Here is a 22,309-nt window from a genome sequence, read left to right as displayed (position 1 = left end):
CAGACGATGCCGTTGCTATTTCTGCCAGCATGGGAAGCTGCTCTCCTCCACCTCCAGAACAGGAGAGCCTCCTCCTGCCCTGTGCCCTGCACCGCAGCAGGTCCCCCACCTCTGCCGCCTGCCGTGACATTTGGTTCAACTCAAACAACCATAGCAACAACAACAATTATCAAGCGATGCTGAGAAATCCCATGACCAGAATGCTGCTAAACCACAGCTGATCGCCCCTCCCACCCCAGTGGCAATGCTGGGGTCGCAGGCAGCGCTGTCGGGGTGGCGGGGGGACAATTGGGCTCCTGCTCGGCTGCAAGCCGCTGCCGGGCCAATGGAGGAGGAGGCAGCTCGCCATCACCACTGGACCCGAGGGCTCCAGCTTTCAGGTTTCCACCCACCGGGTTTAAATGGCATCCAACCCCCCAAAGATCCCTTTCTGCAGTACTTTCAGATGGATTCAACCCCTCCCCGCCCCCCCTTGCCCCCTCCTCGAGGAGGCTGCAGGGAGAGTTCACATTTGCAAAGCACTCGCCTCAAGAGCTGCCAGAGATTCGAAAGTCTCTGTCACAAAACATTTCAAAATTAGGATTTCCGTGGTGTTTGGGAAACTTTCCACAAGTGAGGCGTTTGGTTGTGGACTGAAGCTGCTGAGGCGAGTGCTGGGCAGCTCTCACCGACGCTGCGCGAGCTCTCCACAGCCACGGCAGCGAGCAGGAGCACAGGGTGGCTCTAGTGCCTCTGCTTTTAAGAGAACATTTATTTAAGCCTGGGCATTATCTAGCAATGGCAGGGTTTGGACGTGATCTGGACAAAAATGAGCTTCTCTGTTACATGCATTGATTTTGTCACCAAACACACACAAAACCAGTCTTCCAGATTTCGCACAAGCCCGAGGAGCAGCAGTGGAAGTCGGAGGCATGAGAAACCAGCAGCAACCCTGCAAAGGCAAAATAAACTCCAGCATATTCCTCGCTTCTCCCAGGTGACTCCTCAGAGGAGACAAACCTTCTGCACCCAGGGAGGTAACAGGGCACCCAGCACCGCTGCGGACCTGCAGTTTTGACCCAGCCTTGCTCGGGCTTTTCCAGCTCCCGGGGAGAGCTCTTGGAGGTCAAAATTAACTCACCGTGCTTGGAGATTTGTATTAAGCCCTAACTCTCCCTGATGATGACTAAAGCTCTGGAAACCACGGCTCCACCTCGAGCCAAGGGACTCAAGTGACAGCCTGACATCCAGCTAAAGAAACTGCCTGCAGTACGAGTGGCTGTAAGGTATTCTGCACTCTGGGCTGCGCAACTCACAGCTGACCTTTGAGCGGCGTTACCCGACCCGGCAGGCGGGACGCAGGGCCGTACAAAACCCGGCCTTGCGAAGCCGCCGCGCTGCCGCCCGCAGCCTGTGCAGGAGGAGGGGAGCTCCCGGCTCCGTGCCGGCAGTCCGGTGCCGTTGAGTCAGCCCATGACTCAGCCGCGGCTCAGCACCGCAGGCACCAGCGCCGGGAGGAGTGCGGCTGCCAGTGCCCACCTCTCCCGCCACCTCCCCGCAGGTGGCTTCCCAGCAGGACTGTCCCCTTCTCCCTGCCAGCACTGCAGGACGCTCCTCTGCGTGCTTCTTCATAGTACAATTTTCTAATATTTCTTTTTTTTAACCTCCTTGCCGTGCAGCACGTAAATGAGCCGCACGAAGCCTCACTGAAATAGCTGGGAAAAAAGCTGGCTTTACTGGTTTGGCGGCTGCCAGGCAGCACGGAGGCTCTGGGCAACGTCTGTGGATGTGGGGAGATGCCGCACGAGTGAAAGGAGAAGGAAGGAGAAGTCTCAGGCAGAGAGATGCTGCTCCCATGGTGCTGGATCTGTAACGTCCACAGTCTGGAGGCTCACAGCTTTATGCCATTTTTTTTTTCCTAAAGGCAGTTTATTCAGTTAACTCTGAGGAACCCAAGAGCAAGAACCGTTGCTCCAGAAACCATTCTGAAGGAGACAATTTTAAAAGATTTAGCACTGAACTTACTGTACCCAAACCATACACTTTAAAGCAGTGCTGGCCAGCAGCACCTCGAGGAGCCCACGCCAAGCCCAGGAACAAACCCCATGTGGCACTGGGAGCTCAGGATCAGGGCGCAGTGAAGGCACACTGCTGCAAATAAAACCAGCTCAGGAATGAAATCGCTTACTTGCTCGCTTTCTGAAACAGCACACGCTCCTAAGCCAACTCGCGAGAGGAAGGGCAGGTGAGCTGCCCCACGTCAGCATGAGCGAAGGACGGGGCAGACCTCTGCCCCCAGACACGCACCTGGGGGTAAAGGGAAAAGCCGTGCCGGCTCTGCAGGAGATGTGGGTTAATGTTTGTAACCTGCCGGTGAGGGGATGGTGCCCCTGGCACACCGAGGAGGCAGAGAGGCAATAATGGCCTGGCTGTCCCACCGACAGGCCAGACCCTCTGCCAAACACCAGCCAGGGTGGGCTTCCAGGCCCTTCGACGGCAAGGCAAAGCTGTCACAGATGCTTCCTTGGACATACGTCAAAGCTGAGCCAGAGCTATTCGGGGAAAAAAAGGCAACAGATACACTGTGCTAAGGAAAATGAGTCACTGCAACAAATCAGGACAAGGATTCACGCTATTGTTTAAACATTTAAAGAGGGGAAAAAATATCCCACTACAGGCACCAAGAGAGCTCTCCTAGCTCCCAGCTCCCACATCCTTACAGCTGAATTCCACGTGGCTGTGGAATACCCTACCAAAACCACCCTCAGACACACACGACAGCCCGTGCTCAGCAGCCCAGGAAGCCCGACTGCGTTACATAAATCACCTAAGGTCAGCTCCGCAACTGGCACGGCAAACACCGATGTTGCAATCCCGCTCCTCGCAAGAGCTGAAATCAAAGTTTACGAACAGAGCAAGAGAAAACAGCCTCCCCCCTCCTGCGGGGAGGCGGGCAAGCGGTGTTCCTGCCCGGGCAGTGGGGAGGTAGTGAGGGCCATGAGGTGGGTGTGCTGCAGCCCCTTTGTTCAAGACAAAAGCCTGTCCTCCGGCAGCCTGCTAGCCACGCAGCTTTGGCGCACGCTGCCACATGTGTTTGGCTACATGAGTGCCACCGATGACATGTGCACAGGCTCAGGGACACCCCTCCGCCCCTGGAATGAAGCGTGCAACTTCTGTGCGCTACAAACACGCCTCTACCTGCTAAACGAAAGCTGGCCTCGAGCCAGGCCGAGGAACAGAAGGGCCTGAAACGCCCCAAGGTTGCAACGAGGTGATGCAAGGTGCCAGTAGGTCTTTTCCCATCTCAAGCATCTGATTCCTGGAGTAAAAGATCTCACAGAATAGATCTCTGCTTAGCTCCTGCTAAGCATCAGTCTGGCTCTCTGCACGTTTATCTGCAGCTCCCCACTGCTATCTCTTCCCCAGCAGCTGAGTCACTTCCTCTCTTTGGTCTCCACCAAATCGGTTGCTAGAGACTCGCCTACACCTTCCCAGCGTCTGTGGAGCCCAGTTTGTCTCGAAATGTGTCTTTGCGCGCGGTGACCACCTCTGGCTCTCCGGCTGTCCGGCGTGCAGGCAGGGAGCTGGGCTGCTGCCGGCCCCTGGCTCAGCCCCACCGCTTGCACACCCGCTTCCCCAGGAAGGACGAGCTCTGAAGAGGAAGAGGAAGACGTGGCTGACGATAAGAGTCACACACTGCTGAAAGCAGAGGGGTAACACTGGAGCCGACAGGCAGGGGTGTCTCACGGGCTGCGCTGCGGCTGCTCTGCACCCTGCGGCCACGCTCTGCTCTCCCAACCCTGCCCGCTCTCTTTTTAATTTGGTTTCCTTCTTGCTGCTGCCAGCAGAAACATTTCTAACCTCTCTAGAGCCAGACCAAGGCCAGAGCCCTCTGAGAAGCAGACGACTGCTGCTGGGGGACATGGGAAACGAGCTGGTGGAGCCCTACCATGGTGTTTTGGCTGTCACAAGGGCCAGACAGCCCTGAAGTGAGTTGGGGTTTAAATTCTCAACCAAGTATTGAATGTGGCAGAAACACCCCTGACAAAAAGCAGAAGCCATGGTTCTGGCTCCAAAGGTGACACCCCTGAATTTATTCAAGTGAGACACTACAGCACCACAAACCGTGCCAAAGCGCTCCCCACAGCGCCTGTTTGGAGAGCGAGAGACCATCACCCATGTCAGGCTGTAACCCCCCGGCTCCCCCACGGCCAGGGCCACCCTTTCTCCCCCAACTGCAACCCCACATTTACTGAGTCTGCGACAGGCTCGCCCGTCTGCACGCCACAAACACAAAAACCCCACTTCACCCCTGCAAACGGCTGTCGCTACGAGCTGTCGTTTAACAAAATGAATTCATGTTTTGAAACTTTCTCTCCAGACAGGAAGTTCAGCAACTGTAAAAATTACCATTTGGCACACGGAAACCCACAGAAATGCCAGGCCAGCCCCGCGTCCTCACCGGAGAAACAGCCCCCACCGCCGCGGTGGGTGGCTGCGTGACCCAGGAGGCACTCGTGACCTTTTAAAATCCGTCCTGCCAACTTCTGAACCAGAGACTGGCCGAGGGCTCACGTAGGCACCACGTCCTGCGTCAGACCACCTCACACACCCACCGGAGAGTAACAGCAAATACATATCTTTTACCATTTCTAAGCATATTCCCAACTTTTAGTCCATTTTATCTCTTTGCACAGTTACTGATCCTTACCTGACCAGAACTATTTCCAAATGCAGATTTCCTAGAAATGTACAGGAAGGACCTACACAAACCTCTGCCATAAAGCCATAGCTAAGCCCCTTACAACCAAAGAGCATTATTTTCTCCATGTCAGAGCTTTGCCACAGCCCTTCCCAATTGCTTTACAAAACAAACAGCCCATTCAACATCTCTGTAGCTCCGTGGGCCCATGGTGGGCAGGAGCCATGTGGACCACCCACTCTTCTGCCACGAGATGTGACCTGCCCGACCACGACACGGCCAGGCTCAAACACCCACAGCAGCACCAACGCCTCCCAGAAACCAGGCGTGTACCAAGGACACGTTGCTCAGTCATGCTGCAACCACCGAAGCAACCTTGGCAGTGCCAAGAACAGGGGCAAACAGGTCATCTTAATGTCCTTATGGTCCCGAGGATCACCCGCACCAGCCCCAAGGAGCCAACCTGAACACCCAAACAGGCCCGGACGGCCCCGCCACCCAACTCACACCTCCAGCCCATCAGTATGACTTCCAGACAGTTTTACACGTGTTTGACAATGCCACTCCACACACCAATTGGAAGGAATTTTTTAGCTTTAAGATAGTGAAGTGTTAAAAGTTTAAAGCCCCAGAACAACAAAACATGGCTGGAGAGGTATTTATGTATGTATTTACATAGACATACACATATATATCAGGTTTACTTTAGGCAGATGCATGCAAACTCATTTTTTTAATGCTTGTTTTTTCTTCTTTTAAAGAGTACTCAGCTTTTTTCTCTTTATCTTCCAAGTTCTTACTAGCCAGCACTGCTTCTTGTCTTGTCCAAGCTGCAGTTCATGAACTGGACTAGTTAGAAACGGAGGAGAAGGGACCACCAGCCAAAGGAAGGGGTGCCTCCTCACAGAGCCATCTCTTGGGCCCATTAAATATATTACTAAGAACATAAGGGCTTTAATCCACTCAGCTCCAGATGTGTGTGCGCATACCACAGTAGTTATCCTCTTGTCCACGTGCCTCTTCCTTCAATTAAAAAAGACAGGAAATTTGATCCACCGCTTCAGTATGGATTGCCTGTATAGTGGATACTGGGTGCTCCCCATCAGCCCCAACACTCACATTTTGAGGGTGGAAAATGTCATTTCTGTACCTGTATCCGAGTCTTTTTGATCTCCATTTGTTCCAACAGTGAAAGGCAACTTCCGTTTGGTCGCTCGCTCTTTCACCTCTTTGCCGCCATCGCTCCGGTCCAACTTCGGAGTCTTGGTTAGAGAAACTTTATCTTTATCCTAGAAAGAGAAGAGACCAGATTAACAAGAGCCCTCCCCAGACTGCGTTCACCTAACCCCCCCAAAGTCCTGCACCTCACGCAGCACTTGTCCTCTCCCTTTTACTGTGGGTTTCCAGCGCCTTGCAGAAAGCAGCCTCCCACCAAGCTAAAAAGCTAAAACGCCACCAGAAAGGAGCAAGGCCGACCAAGGCTGCTGCGTGGTGCCAAACCTGCAACCAATTCATGTGAAAACCAGAGCCAAACACCTTGTGTGCAGCTGGGGATACGCAGGCTGGGGTGGGGGAACCCGAGGATTCCCGAACACAACCGCCCTCATCATTCGGGAAGGGTTTCCTGATCCCGAGCAGATGCAGGGGAGCGTATGGAGGGAACACACAAAAACCAGCATTAAAGCAAAAAGTTCAATGTGGAGAGCCGAGGGCTTCTCCGAGGGGCCTGCAGGGTTTCTAGCACAAGCGTCCAGCATTTCAGCTTATGTGAGACCATGTTATTCTGGGGAATATTCTGGCAGCTACTAAGTCTGCTAAAACCTACTGACCATTGACAGGAGCAGCGCCACAGCCAAGTGCACTTAGAGGCTTCGCACTGTCCAGGCAGTAACGATCCGCACCAGAACGGCCAGCACAGCTCTGCCTGCACCCACGGGCAGCGCTCTCCATCCCAGAGCAAGGCGCTCGATCTGCTCCCAGCTCTGCCTGCGCTCCCGCCATCGCATCCCTTCCAGCAGCCCCAGCCGAGCTTGCTCTCCCCCAGATCTGTGTTTTGGGGTTGATCGACTTTAAGTCCCAACTGTGTGCAAGCACCAGCTGAGGCGCTGCCAGCGGTTGAAGATTTAAGCTGTCCCTCTCCCACACAGGCTTCGACTGGGATTTTAAGAGGAGGAGCCACCTTGAGAGCCAACCTGCCAATACTGCATAAAAGCACAGAAGTGATGTGGATGCGGGCTGCGCACTCACTGCTTTCTCAGTGAGGCAGACCTGTGCCTGCTTTACACCATCTCGTTTATTTGGGTGGGTTTGGATTTTAACGTGCAGTGAGGTGAAGCAGGCGACACTGGGGACTGCTCGGTACGAGCAGCAGGAAGAAATTTTGAAGAAATATCCCGAGCAAGACAAAGTTACCAAGTATTGAGACAGGCAAGATTTTTCACATGAACAGCGAGAGCTGGTACATAACTCGAACTTCAGGAGTTCAGTATGCTGAGAATATATACACACTGAAGTCATGCACTTGTGTTTTTTGTATTTCAGACACTGTATTATTTTAAGCAAGAGCTTCTGGTTTGGATACTGTGCCACTGCTCTAAAAACAAGGCCAGAGTGAGCAGCTTTGCGATAGATCTGATTTCAATAACCTAGCAAAACCCAGACCCTAAGCTTTAGATATAAAGTTAGATTAAATAAAAGAATCTCAATACATTAAATCATGCAAGACCATCGCTGGAAACTCAGACAAGCAAATCTAACAGAAATTCCCTTGTTTAGAGAAGCCCAGTCACGCTGTCTGCATCAGACTCAGCACCCTGGCAGGTGGCTCCGGTGCCAGCAGTCACAAGACGGCGTCGTCACTGTGTACACTGCTCCTTCCTCTTTCCGAGTTTCTGTCTGGCAACCAGGCTGCACCCGCGGATTAAAGAGAAACCGTTTACTCGGACCAAGAGGTTCTGTTTGCAGGTCCCCTTCGTGACGCGCAGCGTGACAGCCCAGCGGCTGCACGCCCAGCTTGGCCCCTCTCACCCGTGCTTCAGTGAGGACTAAAAAAAATGGGTTGGGGAATCCCTTTTTTGGTAAAGCAAGCTAAATAAACCTATGTGACAGTGGCTCTCGTGGTTGGAGGGAGGCAAGGCATGTCCGGAGCCCGGGGAAGGGCAGCCCTGCTCGAGAGCAGCCGCCCAGAGCCCTTCCTCAGCACAGGAGTCAGCGGAGCGACGGGACAAAGTCACAACAGCCAACAGAAACACTCCAGCATTTCATTTAAATGCTCTGGATTTAAATGCTTTTATTTTTTCTGACGTGAACAAAAATAGTTTGCAGTAACAGATGATGCCATTTCTATTGCCAAACGCTGATCTGACCAGCTCAGAGGTGTCACCTCCCAGGACTGCCTTGGTGTGAGCATACACTGGTCTGTCCTTCCCCTCCCCGGTTTAACACAAGCTCAAAGAGCAACGCTTCGCTCAAACCCCACGAACCCTGCACCAGGGCGAGTGTCTGAGAGGCCATGTCAATGCGGGGTAAAGCACCATCTTCTCCGGGTGTCACGACTGCAGAGACATGGCCCCAGCCTGCCCCTCAAAAACTCCAACTGCACTTCAAAACAATCGGCCCAACAATTTTTCCTCGCCCAGACCCTCTGAGCAGGCTGAGCCCCCAGCACCCCGTGCTGGGATTTCCTACGCTCCCAGCATTTCTTCTAGATGCCAGTTTTACACTGAGAGCTCCAACAAGAGGTCGGTTGTGTTCAACACAAAAATTACAATTTTTTCCACTGTTTGTTACCTTAAAATAGATTTCAGCAGGAGCAAACCCATCATGTCATGTCCCCTGCTGCCCCAAAACCACTCTGCCTCATGAGCAACTCAGCTCCGGGCATCAGCTGGCAGCGCCGCTGCTCCTGCACCCCACTTAAAAGCAAAGGACGATTGATGACAGCTTGTTTAAAACATACCGTCTCTAAAATTCTTAATCTCTGGACTTGGCTGCTGTGGTGAGAAAGCCTGAACCTGCAGGCGCAGGGGGCCTGTGGTGCCCACAAGCCAGGTCAGTTGTTTGCTGTATTAATGCCACATGGGATCTCTGCACGCTCAGGAGTAAGAAAAAGTGCAGGACGTGTAAAAATAAAACTTATTCTAGAAAGTTATTGCAATGTTGTTAAAAGCTCCGTGTTGGAGGAGAGACAGAGTAAAGGAATTAGTAAAAAAACCTTCCCAGACAAGACGGTGAGCCCAGCACGGAAATGGAAATGGCTGTGTGAATCCCAGCGTCGGGCACGCTCGGGCAACGCTTCGTTTGCATTCGCCCCAACGCTCAGAGCTGCTAATCCAGTAAATTCAGCAAAATTAAATACCAAGAATGAAGGAAGTGGCGGCAGTCCCAGCACTGCTTTGAAGATTCATCTGTACAGTAGCACAATGATAACCTTTTATATGAACTGGATGCAGGGAAGATCCAAACTTTGCTCCCCCCCTGGAAAGCAGCGACCTGCTGAGGACGCCGGCAGCAGTCAGCAGTGAAACCACCGCAGAGAAATTAAGGCAGCTTGGAGAGTCATTCCTGAAAGTAATGTGTGTTTTCATTTTCTTATTTTAAGCTTTACTTCCCTATGTCATCCTTGAGTAAATGCTGTTTTCATTTTTAGGTCTTCTCATGTTTAAAGTAAGCTCAGGCTCATCTGAATCAGGTTGCACAAAAGGAACAAATCCCAATTAATTGCCATTGCAGAGAAACTTGTATGAACATCTCAGTGTCAGACAGGCCCGGGGCTCTGGAAGGCCAGGACAGCTCTTGCCGAGGGTGAGAGCGAGTTTGGGGAACGGGGGTTCTGTTGAGAACTCAGCAGCAGAAACACGTTCCCCTTTGTAGGTGTTAATAAAAGCTGCTTTGGCAAAGGGGAGATGGCAGAGCATGACTTCAGGAAAAATCCCCCACTGTCACATTATGTTCTTAGTAAGATTTACTGTATGAATAACCAAACCCACTCTGAGTTACACTTGCTACAGTTAAAAGATGCACCACAAGCTGCCATCAGCCATCGAGGTTTGGAGCACAAACCGGGCAGGAACTGGCCCCAGCAGCTGCCCGACGCTACGTCACTATGAACCCCGCAGGCAGCGTATGGACTGGGCGTGCTCAACCGCGCCTGTGCTGCCTTCTCTTCACCACAAAGGTCTCTAATCAGCCAGAGAGACCCTGGTATCAGTCTGCTCAGGTCATTTGTGACTTACACAAATCAAAGGCACTTTTCACCCTCAGGCAGAACTCCAGCCAGGCCAGCTCACTGCCCAAACGTCGGTTCTCGAAGCAAAACCAAATATTGTCGTTCTTTTCGATGCAAAATTCTGCAAGGTAGAGCCACCTCAAACCCATGCAAAGAAACATGTATTTCCAGCAGAGAAGCTGAGCAAGTCTCTAGCTTGCTTTACAGGCTGGGCCGTGCACCACAGCCTCCTCCTCCCCTCTGTCCGGACGAGCTGCACGCAGCAGGGCTGCGCCATCGGTGCCCACACACAAACCCTGCGCCGCTGCCTCTGCCCACCGAGAGCTGTGCCGGGGCCGAGCCTGTGCTTCAGCACTGACAAAACCTGACTCACGTCCCTGCCGCTTCTGCAAAGACTTGCATTACCAGCGATGGAAATCCCCAAAGCCCTTTGTTCTCCAAAATGAGTTGAAAGTATTTCAGGTTGCAATTCTAGTAAAAAGTAAGCAGCAATGAACAAAACCAGCACCGGTAGCCCGGGAGGAGAAACCCAGAAGGACCAAGGGCTCCAACGCCCGTGCCCCTGGGCGATGCCCCACGCCGAGCTGGCACATCAAACTCCTGCCGTGGGCAAAACATCCCACACCACAAAAAGCAAATGCTTCGAGAGCAGGAGTTTCCCCGCACTAACCCAGACAGCAGCGAGGCATTTCCTGAACAGGTCTCTGCTGGGGTGGGGGGAGAGAAGGGGCAGGAGATGGTTCTCACCCTGCATTACAAAGAGGGATGGACACAGTTTTACCCAGAGAGCACGCTTGGTGGAAACCAAGCCCCTGTATTCCATAAATCTGGGTCCCTTGTAGCCTTTCCAAAAGCAGAGTACAACACACACACACCAAGTTTCAAAAAGTCCGAATTTGTGTCATTATCAGTGGTGCAGTAAAACATTTGAAGTATGGAGAGAACCGTGACCGAAGCCCCATTCCTGCGTGCCTCAGGCACTGAGGTTTGTGAGAAACACTACTCCGCAGTGACTGTGGGCTGCTTATCGTCGGCTCTTCAGGATGCGAGTCACCCAGTGCTTCTGCAGGTTTCACACTCCGGCGGGCAGCTCTGCACCGGATGCCCAGCCTGGCACTCGTTCATACGGCGCAGGAAAGCCCTAACAGTCCTACAGGTCTCAAGAATAATCGAGAAATAAGGACTATGTTCCCTTTTCTGAATTTGGGAGAAGAGGGAGGAAAAAAAAGCGAAAGTTTTTTTTAACCCCTTTTAACAGGGGGTCAAGCACCATTCTGCTTGGTGTTCAGTTCAACCACTGCAGCAAAAATGCAGTTTAGACTCTGCGAGTGGGAGCATTTCCCCATAAAGAGATGAATCCTCTGCTGCAGCCTCTGAGCGCACGGCGTAACCACGCAGCGAGCGGTCCCAGGCACATCAGGAAACGGTTTCGACAACTGATATAATTCTTGCTGAGGCGCTCTGCTCAGCCTAAGTCATGAGTAATCTGCTTCTGGTATGGGGATCTGTGGATCTACACCAGAAAGGGGAATTATTCATATATGGCATGCATATTTTTACAAAACCCTTCAGACTGAACTCAACCAGAAGGAGCCTCCGGGGCCGCTGTGTGCAGCCTTATAAGGCCCGACCGGCCGCCCCGCTGCCTCTGCTCGCCCCGGGAGAAACAGCTCCTCGCTCAACAGCAGCAAAGCAGATGAAGGATCTCACGTCGTCGGCCACGGAGGGCAACGGAGACATGATCTTTAAACCCCTGGGCTCTCGTGGCTGTGCCAGCACAGCGACATCTCACTAGTTAATAGGTCTCTCCCACGGAAAGGCAGGGAGCGGAGAGCTAGGAGGAGTTCCCTCTTATAATTAGCTCCACAACCAAAAGGCAGCAGCTCACAGCCTCTTCCACAAAGCACAAGCCCTCGGCAGAAAGGGCAGCCCCCCAGCGCGCCCGGCTGTAACGGGTCCAAGCGCAGAGCTCACACGTTTCCTGCAGCGCTCAGCCCACCGCAGCACCAGGACCGCTGAGCACGACACTCGCCTCCAGTGCTAGAGCTTCAGAGCCCCAGCACGTAAAGCCTGCTTAAACAACTGTCGATATTAAGGTCACATTGAGAGGAACACGCTGAAGTGGCAGCGCAGTTATTGCTTCACCACGCTCGCCCTGGCAGCATCGCCGGCAGCGTCGGTGGGCACGGGTCGCCCCACGCAGCACGGCTCTGGCTCTGCCGCAGCCACTCTCTGCCTTCCCCAGCGAGCCTCCGCCAGCGAGCCTGTGCCAAGTCACAGGCTCGGGCCTTTGAAAGTGTTGACAAAGGCAAGATAAATTAAAAGCAGCAGCTTGCTTGACAGGCAGGTACAACAGCGTCTGGAAGGAGGAGGTCTAACGCCGAGTGCTTTTACCCTGAGTCACTGCTCCAGCTCACACTCCAGAGTTAACTAGAAACGGGGCGATTTGCGGCACCACGTCCTTCGGCCACTTAGGCTGGATCTCAGATCAGTCCCTGGAGGACAAGAGCCTGCAAGTTTCTCCTCTGTTGATAAGACCAGAATTAAGCGAGCAGAAAAGGCTCATCCCCGTCCTCACTCAATACCACTCTCTGCAGGTCTGCGCTGACGCCTTTGAATGGGAAGTATAAAATTATTTGTGTCCTAGTTATTTAGCCAGCGGGAGATAACTCCAGTTCCCGGCGTCCCTAGCGTCGCTCAGCAAACCTGCTCTGTAAATAACATGCAGCCTTTAAGCTGCCGCGAGTGGATAAAATAAAATGGGAGCTGATTCGTATTATAACTGATCCTCTCCCTCCCGAAGCACCTGCGCCAACATTAAGCTTCTTACACAGCACAGACAAAACCCCATATTTACATATCCTGCGCTGCTGGGCTCAGTCTCATTTGCCAGGGTAAATGCTGGCATCTTCCCGATGCCACACGGCAGCTGTTTCACCTCCAACACCCTTGCTCCTGGTTTTTGCCCCCCTCCTAGAAGCCCGTGTCCCAGCAAAGCGCCTGTGCAGAGGCAATGCTCCTGCTCTGGGCACGGCTCCCAAACCGGGCCTGGGCACGCACAGTGACACAGAAAGGGGAACGGGGCACGTGCTACCAGCGTGCTCAATAAGCAAATTTCTGCTTGGATTATTTGTCGTTTTCCTCATTTTGTCAATAAGATGACCTCAATCGTAAGAGGAGTTACTACCACCAACACGGGTGGGGTTGCAGGGGACGTGACAGAGCAAGAGACTCGCAAAGCTCAGCTCCAGCTCCCGGGGCCCGGCGGGAACTCCTGGGGGAATGCTGAGAAACTGGAGCAAGGAGATGAAAGGGAAGTGGGTCCTTAGTAGAATATAGTAGATGTAGGCTTTAATTTTTATTTAAAGGTAACATTTGTAGCACCTTTCTGCACAACTATTTACTGGAAACTACTGATACTGAGAAGGATGCAAAAAAGCTGAACAAGAGGAAGCAGAGCGTAAGTCTGGAGCAAAACAAGAATCTGGGAATGAAGAAATATGAACTCACTTATCCTTAAACTCAGATTTCATCTCAGTAACCTCACCTCAAGCCCAGTCAAAACCTAAACACCTCAAATAAAACCCCAGAAGCAGTAATTTCAGCCGAGCAGCTCACACACTAAGTCCTGGTCAGGCCACACTGAGAGCCCAGACTTCTGGGCAAAGCAAGACCAGTTGAGTCTGACACAGACGCAGCATTTACAGCCGGAGGAGGAGGAGAAACTCCTCCCTCACACAGCACGCGCTTGCGCGATCGCTGCATTACTTGGTCCTTCCAGGGCTTAGTGTAGAAAGCCTTAAAAATGCACAGTACTTGCAGAAGAGAATCTTCCAAAGCATCCCCCCACGAGATAACGTGGACCCCATTGGCTGGCAGTGTCCATACACAGATTTGATTCTGGTGGGAACAGCCCACGGCAACCTCCTGCCCCATGAAATATTACCACGGCTTGAAGGCATCAGGCACGAGGGGCAGCATCCCTAAAGGAAGGCAAGTGAACCAAACACATTACCTTTTTCCCCGTTTGTTTCTCCACCATGTCGTTGCTGAGAGAGAAATCTTCTGGCTGTGGTGTTTTAGAACACCCACCCTTGGGCATCGTTCTGCCTTCCTTACTTGATCTTCATTTATGCTGCCATCGCCTCATCATCAACCGTCTGTTTAGAGAGAGGAAAAGAGAAGTTAAGACATCTCAAAAAGATCTTTCCACGGGAGGGAAAAAGGCAAGACACTTCCCGCGGGGATAACCTCCCACCAAACTCTTTGATGGCAACACCAGGGTGGCAGAGCCCCTCCAAACGCCACACACCGCCCATCAGAGTGGGCAAAGCCGCTGCTGGCTTCTGCCACCTTCCAAACGAGGAGCAAGCTGGGACCTGCAGCTGCAAACACATGCAAGGGATAACCTAGAATGGATTGTGCCCAATTTCCCTCCCGTTCTTCATCCACAGCATCACTCCAAGCCTACATGAAGCTTCTGGCAGCTACAGCTCCATCCGGAGCGCAGGGACACGGGGATGGACCCCCCGGGTACATGTCTGGGGCAGGGACAGCCCTGCTCCCCCCCGTTTGTCACGCTGAATTCCCAGACACTCGCAGGACCAACACACTCCCTGCTGAAATTACAAAACCTACTTATAAAATGCACTTTATGAACATGGTGCCGTTTTGAGACGAGACCAGAAACCGCCAAGGGCTCACGGCGTTCCCGGAGTGGTTTGCTGCGGGCTCCTGATGCCGGCACCGGCGCTGCCGCCGCGCCTTGGCCTAGGTAAGACAATTTGGAGAATAACAAAGCGCTCCCTGCTCCTGCCATGTGTTGCCTGGTTACAGGGCTGAAAAGACAACTGACATCTGAAATACAGCGAAGCAGGAGCTGCAACAGAGATCAGAAATACCGGCTGAAGCCACGGCAGGCGAGGCCTTTTTAGGTGAACAAAAATATCTCCTCTCCCGAGACCAGAGGCTAAAAAGCATCCATGCAACAGCAGAACTCCAAGAAGTGACCCACATCAATCCCTACAGCAAAGGTCTCGTCGTACTTACGCTGAAACGGCATAAACAGGCACCATTTGAAAACTCTTTCCCCAGCTAATTGCCACCTGACAACACTACACATTGCACCCATTAACTTCTTATAATAGCGGCTGGGTTTCTGCAGAGCTACAATTGCAGGAAATTGTCCAGGAACAAAGTCATGCAGTGCTCCATCACAAGATGGGAATTCTGTGGGCGGGGAGAGAGAAAGAAAACAGAGGAGAGGAGAGGAGCCAAGCCCTCCCGCCTGCTCGGGGCCAGGGGACGGAGCAGCGCGGACCTTGACCCGTGTCCCAGGCAGCACCAGGAGAGCCCAGAACCAGCTCGCTGGGTGCTGGGTCCCTGCACCGACAGCAGCTGGAGCAGGTCAGGGGGTTGAAGGCTGGTGGAACACTAGCGCGGTGCTTTCACCAGCCTCGTATTTTAGAAGTTCCCTGGAAATCCCTTCATAATTTAAATGTTTCATTTACGCTTCAGAGACTTTAAGGCCCTTTGGGTTGGTGGGTTGGTTTGTGGGCTTTTTTTTTTTTTTTTTTTTGAAAAAGTGATTCAGAGGCCCCAGCCCAGCCCTGCAGAAGCACAAATTCCCAGACCAAAGCACTGGGCACTAAGACATCCCAGCACCGGCATTTTCAGCAGGAGACTGTGCTTTCCAAGGTGGCTAATCCTCCACCCTGGCTCCTTTGCCTGGGCTACGGGAAGACGGTTACCCGTGTTCAGCAACGAAGGCTTCGGGGACTGAGGCCTCTTCATGTCTCCCTGCTTGACGCGGGGACAAGTTGCTTGACGCGGGGACAAGTTCTGGGACCTCCAGCCCTCTCCTTTTGGATGCGAGAGCAGGAAAGGATCTGAACTGGCAAAGCCATGAGCAGGCTGATCAGCTGTCCTCATCACTGCAGATGGGAAGCAAAAACAGGGGGGAAAGTGCAGAAAATTCAGCATACCAACCCAGCATGTCCATAAAGAGAAAACCGAAAAAAAAAATCTTCTGTTAGAGCGAGGGAACAGCCACAGAAATCTGCGTCTCCAAATTTCTGCTCTTCATCACATGAAGGGCCTGCAGCCCAGCACAATGCCAAAGTTCAAGCACTACAAGGCCTGACTCAAAACAGCACCTTAAAAAGGCAGCTGAGCCATCCTCAGGCATGCTCAGCGCCCGCAGAGAGAGGCTGGAGCTCACAAATCCTGCAGCCAAGAGCGAGCGGCCCCGGCCTCAGTGCTCCCCTGCAGGCAGCCAGGGTCTCACCGCCCAAGGGGACGTCAGGCTGGACGTCAGGCTGCCCAGCAGCGCGGCTCTCCCGAAGGCACCGCTCCGCGGCCCGCGGAGTCCCCGCGACGCTGCACGTTGACGGGGTCCCAGGCGCTGCACCTGCTTCTTCTAGAAGCAGCTTCAGCCATTTACAGCCTCAAGAACCTCGTTCTGTCAGCCATCATCAACCAATTTGTAAAGTTTAAGAATTTTTTCCCCTCGGTTTCACCTACTGGTGCTCGTTGAGGTGCAGATAAAGGAGAAACGAGTAAATGCCCCAGCATGTGCCTGGGAGGAGGCAGGAGCCGGCAGGAACGCTGGGTCAGCACGAAGGATAGTCTCCCACCTGAACAGATTCACTTCAACATTCACTGCAAATCTAAGAAGTAAAAATTCATATGATGGAAATTTATTTGTACTTTGCAAAGGATATTAGAACAAGCAGCTTCACTTATGTCAGTCCTGGGACCAGCACGGCTGGGAACAGGACACGCTCTGCTCCTGACCGTGAACAGCCAAAAATTAAAACCGTGTCGTTTCCAGCATCTCCCTAAAACTGTTTCATGGCCTGCACGCTGTCAATTTATTCTCGAAAAAATTCTGCCCACTCCCCATGTCTTTGTGGCTGTTTGTAACCGGGGTAGGTACCTATTCACGTGGAGCTTCGAAAACCTGTTTAACTGAGAAAAGGCCAGACGGATGCCAGATTAATTCTGCACCCCTTCTGTTCATCTAGCTGACTCATTACACTTGGAAAGCTGGCTGCCTCTCCATGTAAACAGAGCACTGGCCTGTTTAACAGCTTGGAGGGAGTATTACATTTGCACAACAATTACCAACAACGCTCACAGTCTTCGTTTCATTTTTATGCACGTTTAATAAGAGTCAGAAGGGAGGGTACAAATTCCCAGTTTGGAAGAGCTCGTGGGAGCGACGGCCGAGCATTTCAAAGTCGCAAATCTAGGGCTGCAGAATTACAATTTGGCTTCAATCCCTCCTAATCTGGGAGCTGGACAAGCCACCCCCTTTCCACGACACCCCTCTCAACCTCACCTCCCTACCAGGAGACAATCATCACCCTTCCTATTTTGTAAACAATTAACTAAGCTCCTTGAACGAGATGATTACATGTCTGCCGCACAATAAGAAGTGGGAGACCGAGTGAGCTCAACGGAATATAATCCCTCGTACTTCTCCGGGAAAACAAAGGAGCTGTTTACCTCTGGCCGGCAGCCAGCCCGGGCTGCGCACGCCGCCTTCCCCCGGCAACACCAGCCCCTCTGCACGGCCGGCAGCACCCCTCCACAGCCGGCAAGGCGCGGGTCCCCCGCCTCTCCCCCGGGAAAGCAGCGATGGAGAGGGCGGATCTGTCCCGGCACTCGGCCAGCCTGGACATGGCAGCTCCCGCCGGGTCGGGACGGGGTCCCGGGTGCTGGCAGGGAAGGCCATGGCAGTCCCAGCTCCCAGAATATCGCATGCACTACTTTGCCTGAAGGGAGAAAGCTGGAAAAGTGGACACGACAGCCAGCCCGGTCACCCTGTGGCCATTCCCGCTCCTGCCTGGGCTGGGAGCCCTCTGGGCCGCTGCCACCCCCGTGGCAGGGGCTGGGAGATGGGGGACAGGGGCCCCCGTGGCACCTCCGAACATTCTCCCAAAGAACAGGACTGTTGGGAACACGACCGGGCGCGGGGCTGGAGCTGTGCCTGGCAAGGCCAGTGGGGAACGGCTCTGCAGAGCCAGCCCCAGCCAAGCACAAACACACACACACGATCCTCTCCTCTCCCCTTGCTGGGGTGAGGAACCAGTTGAAAATGTTTTTTATTGAGCCCAGGACATGCCAAGCCAAAGCCACACACTGAGACCAAACATTTCTGTGGAGGATCTCAAAAGGCAAAGGTCCCAAAAGGGATGGGAAGGGAAGGGGCAGGGGGGGGTGTCATCTGTCCCTCCAAGCTGAAGGAGGAGGAGGAGGGCACTGCTGGCTCCATGCTCGGCCCCGCTGGCCTGGCTGGGAGGCAGCATGGGACCAGTTGCACCGTTAGCCAAGACTGGGCTCCCAGTGAAGGCAACAGGCAAATGGGGATGGGCACAGGGCTGGAGGCCACTTGGAACCCCAGCCTGGCCGACACCACCACCCTGCCTGACAGGAGAGGAGCTTCCTCGTTATCAAACCCAACATTTAAACCTCTTCTCCCCACATCCCTCCTGCCGTCACAGGCACAGCGAGCGACGTCCGTATCTGTGACAAGGAAGAGAAGATGCAAACATCGCTGAAGTCTTCACACACTTTCAGCTGTACAGCCAAGGCAGAAGGACAGCTTTCCCCGGCTCTGCCTGCACCACAGGCTGCCCGCCCATCCCTCCAAGCCTGCCCTCCTGCAGCTCCTCACGCAGCCTCTCGCCCCGCTGTGAGCAGACCAGCCAGGCTTCTGCCATCTCTATCTGAAGCCACAACAAATTAGCTCATGCCCAAGATCTGTGCATTGGAGCCTGCCCATACCCTGCCAGCTTGGAGTAAAAAAGATTGTGCAGACTTCTTTAAATGCCAGACAATAAGAAGAAAGCTGGCTGGAGGCTCTTACCCGTTACAAAAAACTCCAAGGCAAGGATGGCAATTAGAGGCGCAGACGTTATTTGCACAAATCCAACACATTTGTTTGGTCTGGAAAGGTTGGAATATGAACAAGCCCCATGGAAACATGAAAATTTTAAAACCTCAGGCTCCTTTTGAGGACTCTGTCCCAGAAAAACAGGTGTCCTTAAATCTTTGAAAATTGCCTTAAAATAACAACTCGCATAGATCATGTCCAAAATCGGATCCCTCACCCCCAGCACTGGAAAGCGTGGGGAGAAAAACAGAAGTTGAGGTCTTTCAATATGCTGAACTGTGCCCTTCTCCATGGCCCCGCTGACACCTTCACCGAGATGTTTGTCACCCCAGCGCAGGCTGTCTCCGAGCTGCGCCGTACGGTGTCACCCGCCGAGGCCGCGCTAAAATCACGGCGCACGTCACTAACAGGCTGCACGTTCCAAAAAGCCACCGTAACATCTTCAACCCAGCACTGCCCGTGGGCATTCTGTTTAGCGCTGTTTTACCAACAAGCTCCCAACATCAAAGACCTGCTCTTCACCAGCTTTTCCTTCACCTGCTAGGCCAACGCAACTCACCATTAGTACCTAAAATCGCTTGTAAGCACCGTCGGATGTGCACTTTGGGGAACAAGGAACAATTGTTCTTTGTGCTCCAGCTCGGCTCCGGAAGAGTAAAGTCCATCTTTTTCCACCATGGGTACATAAGCCGGGAGCAGCAGGAGGGCTGCGAGCCCGCAGTGCAAACACAGGTGAGTTCCAGTCCCCAGCTTGACAATGGGTAATCACAAAGATTAGCCATTAATAAGGTAGTGTGGCACGAGGTGCTAATTCTTACAGCCGTTGCCCAAAACAAGGGAAACTGAGAGCGCTCTGCGTTTCCCTGCTCTGAGCGCAGCGGGCTGGAAAGCACGCTTGCCTGATGTCACGTCTGGGGTTACCCCAGTTTCACGGCTCCGTCGTGCCCTCACCTTCAACTCAACATCATCCTTCTTTCCCCTGGGGAACTTGCTGTCTTTTTATACCTGGCTTTTGAAGGGAGATGTCGCTCCTTATCAGAAGTTCTTACAGATGAAACATCTTTCTTCATCTCTTTGCACTGCTTCACCTCTCCTGTTCTCAAAATCAGTACCCAGTCCCCACAACAACCGTCCTTTCTTCCGCCTTTCTCAAATATTTATTTCGCCTTAACCCACAGTGTTTCCTGACCTCCCGATACGCCTGTAACTACTCACATCTGGATGTATTTGCATGGGGCTCGGGCAAGGCTTGCTTGCTTTCTCAGATACACGCCAGTAACATGAATTAAAGCAGCTGCGAGTATTTCAATCATTTATGAAATGGATGCCCCTTCCTGGTGTTTGCTAGAACCTGCAGAAAATAACACAACGGAGAAGCTCGCCCGGCTGAGTGGTTTGTGCACGTGGATGTGCACCCACATCCTCGAGGACCACAGTCAAGATGATGCTCAAGACCTTGCCAGGCACCATGAAAAGTCCAACTCCTCAACAGTTCTCCAGTGATGACTCGCTACACAAAACCATCCCGCTAACGGGTTAAATTTAAACCACAACCCTGACACACGTAGACTGCAAGTGTCATTTCCTGCCCCAGCACCAGAAGACGGGGCAATAGTCTCAAATTATGACCACTACTTGTTTTTCTATTATACTAAGTGTTACTATTTAACAATATTATATTTGGAAATTTCTGCCCAACTACCCTGTGATTCAGAATACTCCAGCCGGGACCATTCTCGGGATACACGAAGTCTGAAATGAAAGCGAGCCCTGACAGTACCCTGCAACCACGAGCAACCACTCTGCCTGTGTGGTTTCTCCAGGAGCAGTTTTTCCCACAAACCCTTCCCTCAATTATCTATATGCAGCTGCCTCTTGATATTGCTACATTTCTGGATGCCGCTGATTATCTGTTTCTGGCCAAGGTTACAAAACTGTTGTTTCAGTCAGTTCTCCGAGCTGCGGTCTGGGAGCGGGATCCGCTGCGATGAGGAAACCTTTGGAGCAGCCGGCGCATTACAGGAAGGCTGGAGCAGCGTACGGCCCTGCCGCACCATTAGTCAGAGTGGAGGAGCCGATTATGACACCGTTGTCCTCCTGGTGCGATTTTGGGATGGCTCCGGATCACCGGTTCAGACCAAAACCTCCCAGAGAGGGGGACTTCGTGCCTTCTGCTTCGCACAGAAACCCACCAGGCTTCAACCAGGGAAGAGCTGTAACCACATCTGCAAACACAATCATCTAGTGGACTTCTTGCACATCAGCCTCCCGAAAACAGTGATGAACTCCACTTGGATATTCCCACTGCTACAGCATATGGGAGGAAGAATATTGCCCTAATTAAGTACATCCCAAGGCTTACACAAAGCAATACCGTGTGCCTAGAGTGATCAGCAATGCAAACTTTAAGCAGACTGCACAGTGTATTGCATGTCACATGCATTTAAGAGTAAGAAATGCAGCCCAAAATATCCCGCACACAGAAAACAGGAAAGAAATTAATGTGCTGAGAAGTATGAGGAGTGCAAAGCCTTTACCTGCAGCTCACCGGGTCGTGAGCGGGGTCAGCCTCCACAGCACACACGGTTCACACAATGCACTGAGGGCCTGTCCTGAAGGTCCCACCCGTGGGGGAAGACAGGGATTCCCCAGGGCTGCTTTATTCTGGCAAAATTTAACACCATAAATCTGCACGATCCCAGGACAGTTTGGGGAGCTGGGCTCTGGCCCCCCCATGCCTGGCAGGGAGCTACAGCTGCGGCTCGCTGCGGTTTGCTCTGCTCAAGTGCAGCTCACGGGGTTCACGAGCATCAGCCAAGCCCCCAGAACGAGCTGGGCCCAATTTGCAAGATGGAGAAACATGTCAGCACAGACAATTCCCAACCATTGCTGTCCTTGATTTGATGCCGGCTAAATCGCAGCGAACGAAAGGGCAACAGATGAAGCAGCAGCGACTGACGGTGCCCTGGCAGCGAGCTGCGTCACCTTCCCCGCCGTCCCGGTGGCAGCCCGGGGACCCCGGCGCAGGAGGCTGGCAGGGGCTGCTGGCACGCTCCCTCCTCGGCCGGGCTGGGGCTCCTCCGTGCTCCCCACCTGCGCATCTTCCATCCTCCCACTCCTGGCACTAGTGACCTGTCCCAAGGGGAGGCCGCGAGGTGAGCATCATTCCTGCAGAAAGCTCGCGTCGGCTCCTGCAAGCCCCATCTGCTGCTTAGCTGCAGCAAGGGAAGGCTGGGGAAGGTAACAGAAAGCAGAATGCATTTGTGCTTATTTTCAGCCGTCTCAATTAGCACAGGCGTTGTCGTTAATGTGGCTCAATCACCAATAACTTTGTGCCTTGTTTGCCTCTGGGAACTTGGTATCTGCGCTGACGTGACGCAGCTGGGCCGGGGCGCAGCGGGCAGATTTTACCAGCCAATTGAGACCAGGTCCTGTGAGTTTGGGCTGCTTTAATTAAACACTGCGTATTCCTAGTGTATCTCTCTGTATATACATATGCACA

At 52.9% G+C, this 22,309-nt stretch overlaps 1 protein-coding gene across 10 annotated transcripts in view; it reads right to left on the bottom strand.

Moving 5' to 3' along the window:
• Positions 1–22,309, bottom strand: part of ANKRD11 (ankyrin repeat domain containing 11) — a 155,958-nt gene that overhangs the window by 24,697 nt on the left and 108,952 nt on the right. For 8 of the 10 annotated variants that reach the window (XM_074839225.1, XM_074839223.1, XM_074839226.1 and 5 more), the window contains 2 exons: positions 13,924–14,068; positions 5,832–5,970 (listed from right to left, as the gene is read on the bottom strand). In XM_074839225.1, the coding sequence (XP_074695326.1) occupies positions 5,832–5,970; positions 13,924–14,010 (226 nt within the window). In that variant the 5' untranslated portion in view covers positions 14,011–14,068. Of the gene's footprint in view, positions 1–5,831; positions 5,971–13,923; positions 14,069–15,658; positions 15,842–22,309 lie in introns of all 10 variants that reach the window. The other 2 variants (XM_074839229.1, XM_074839233.1) reach the window with 1 other exon arrangement.

Source organism: Strix aluco, chromosome 14 (genome assembly GCF_031877795.1).
Source record: "Strix aluco isolate bStrAlu1 chromosome 14, bStrAlu1.hap1, whole genome shotgun sequence".
In the NCBI taxonomy this organism is placed as follows: domain Eukaryota; kingdom Metazoa; phylum Chordata; class Aves; order Strigiformes; family Strigidae; genus Strix; species Strix aluco.
Note: the sequence above shows the minus strand (reverse complement) of the source record. Positions and strands in the feature narration are given on the sequence as shown.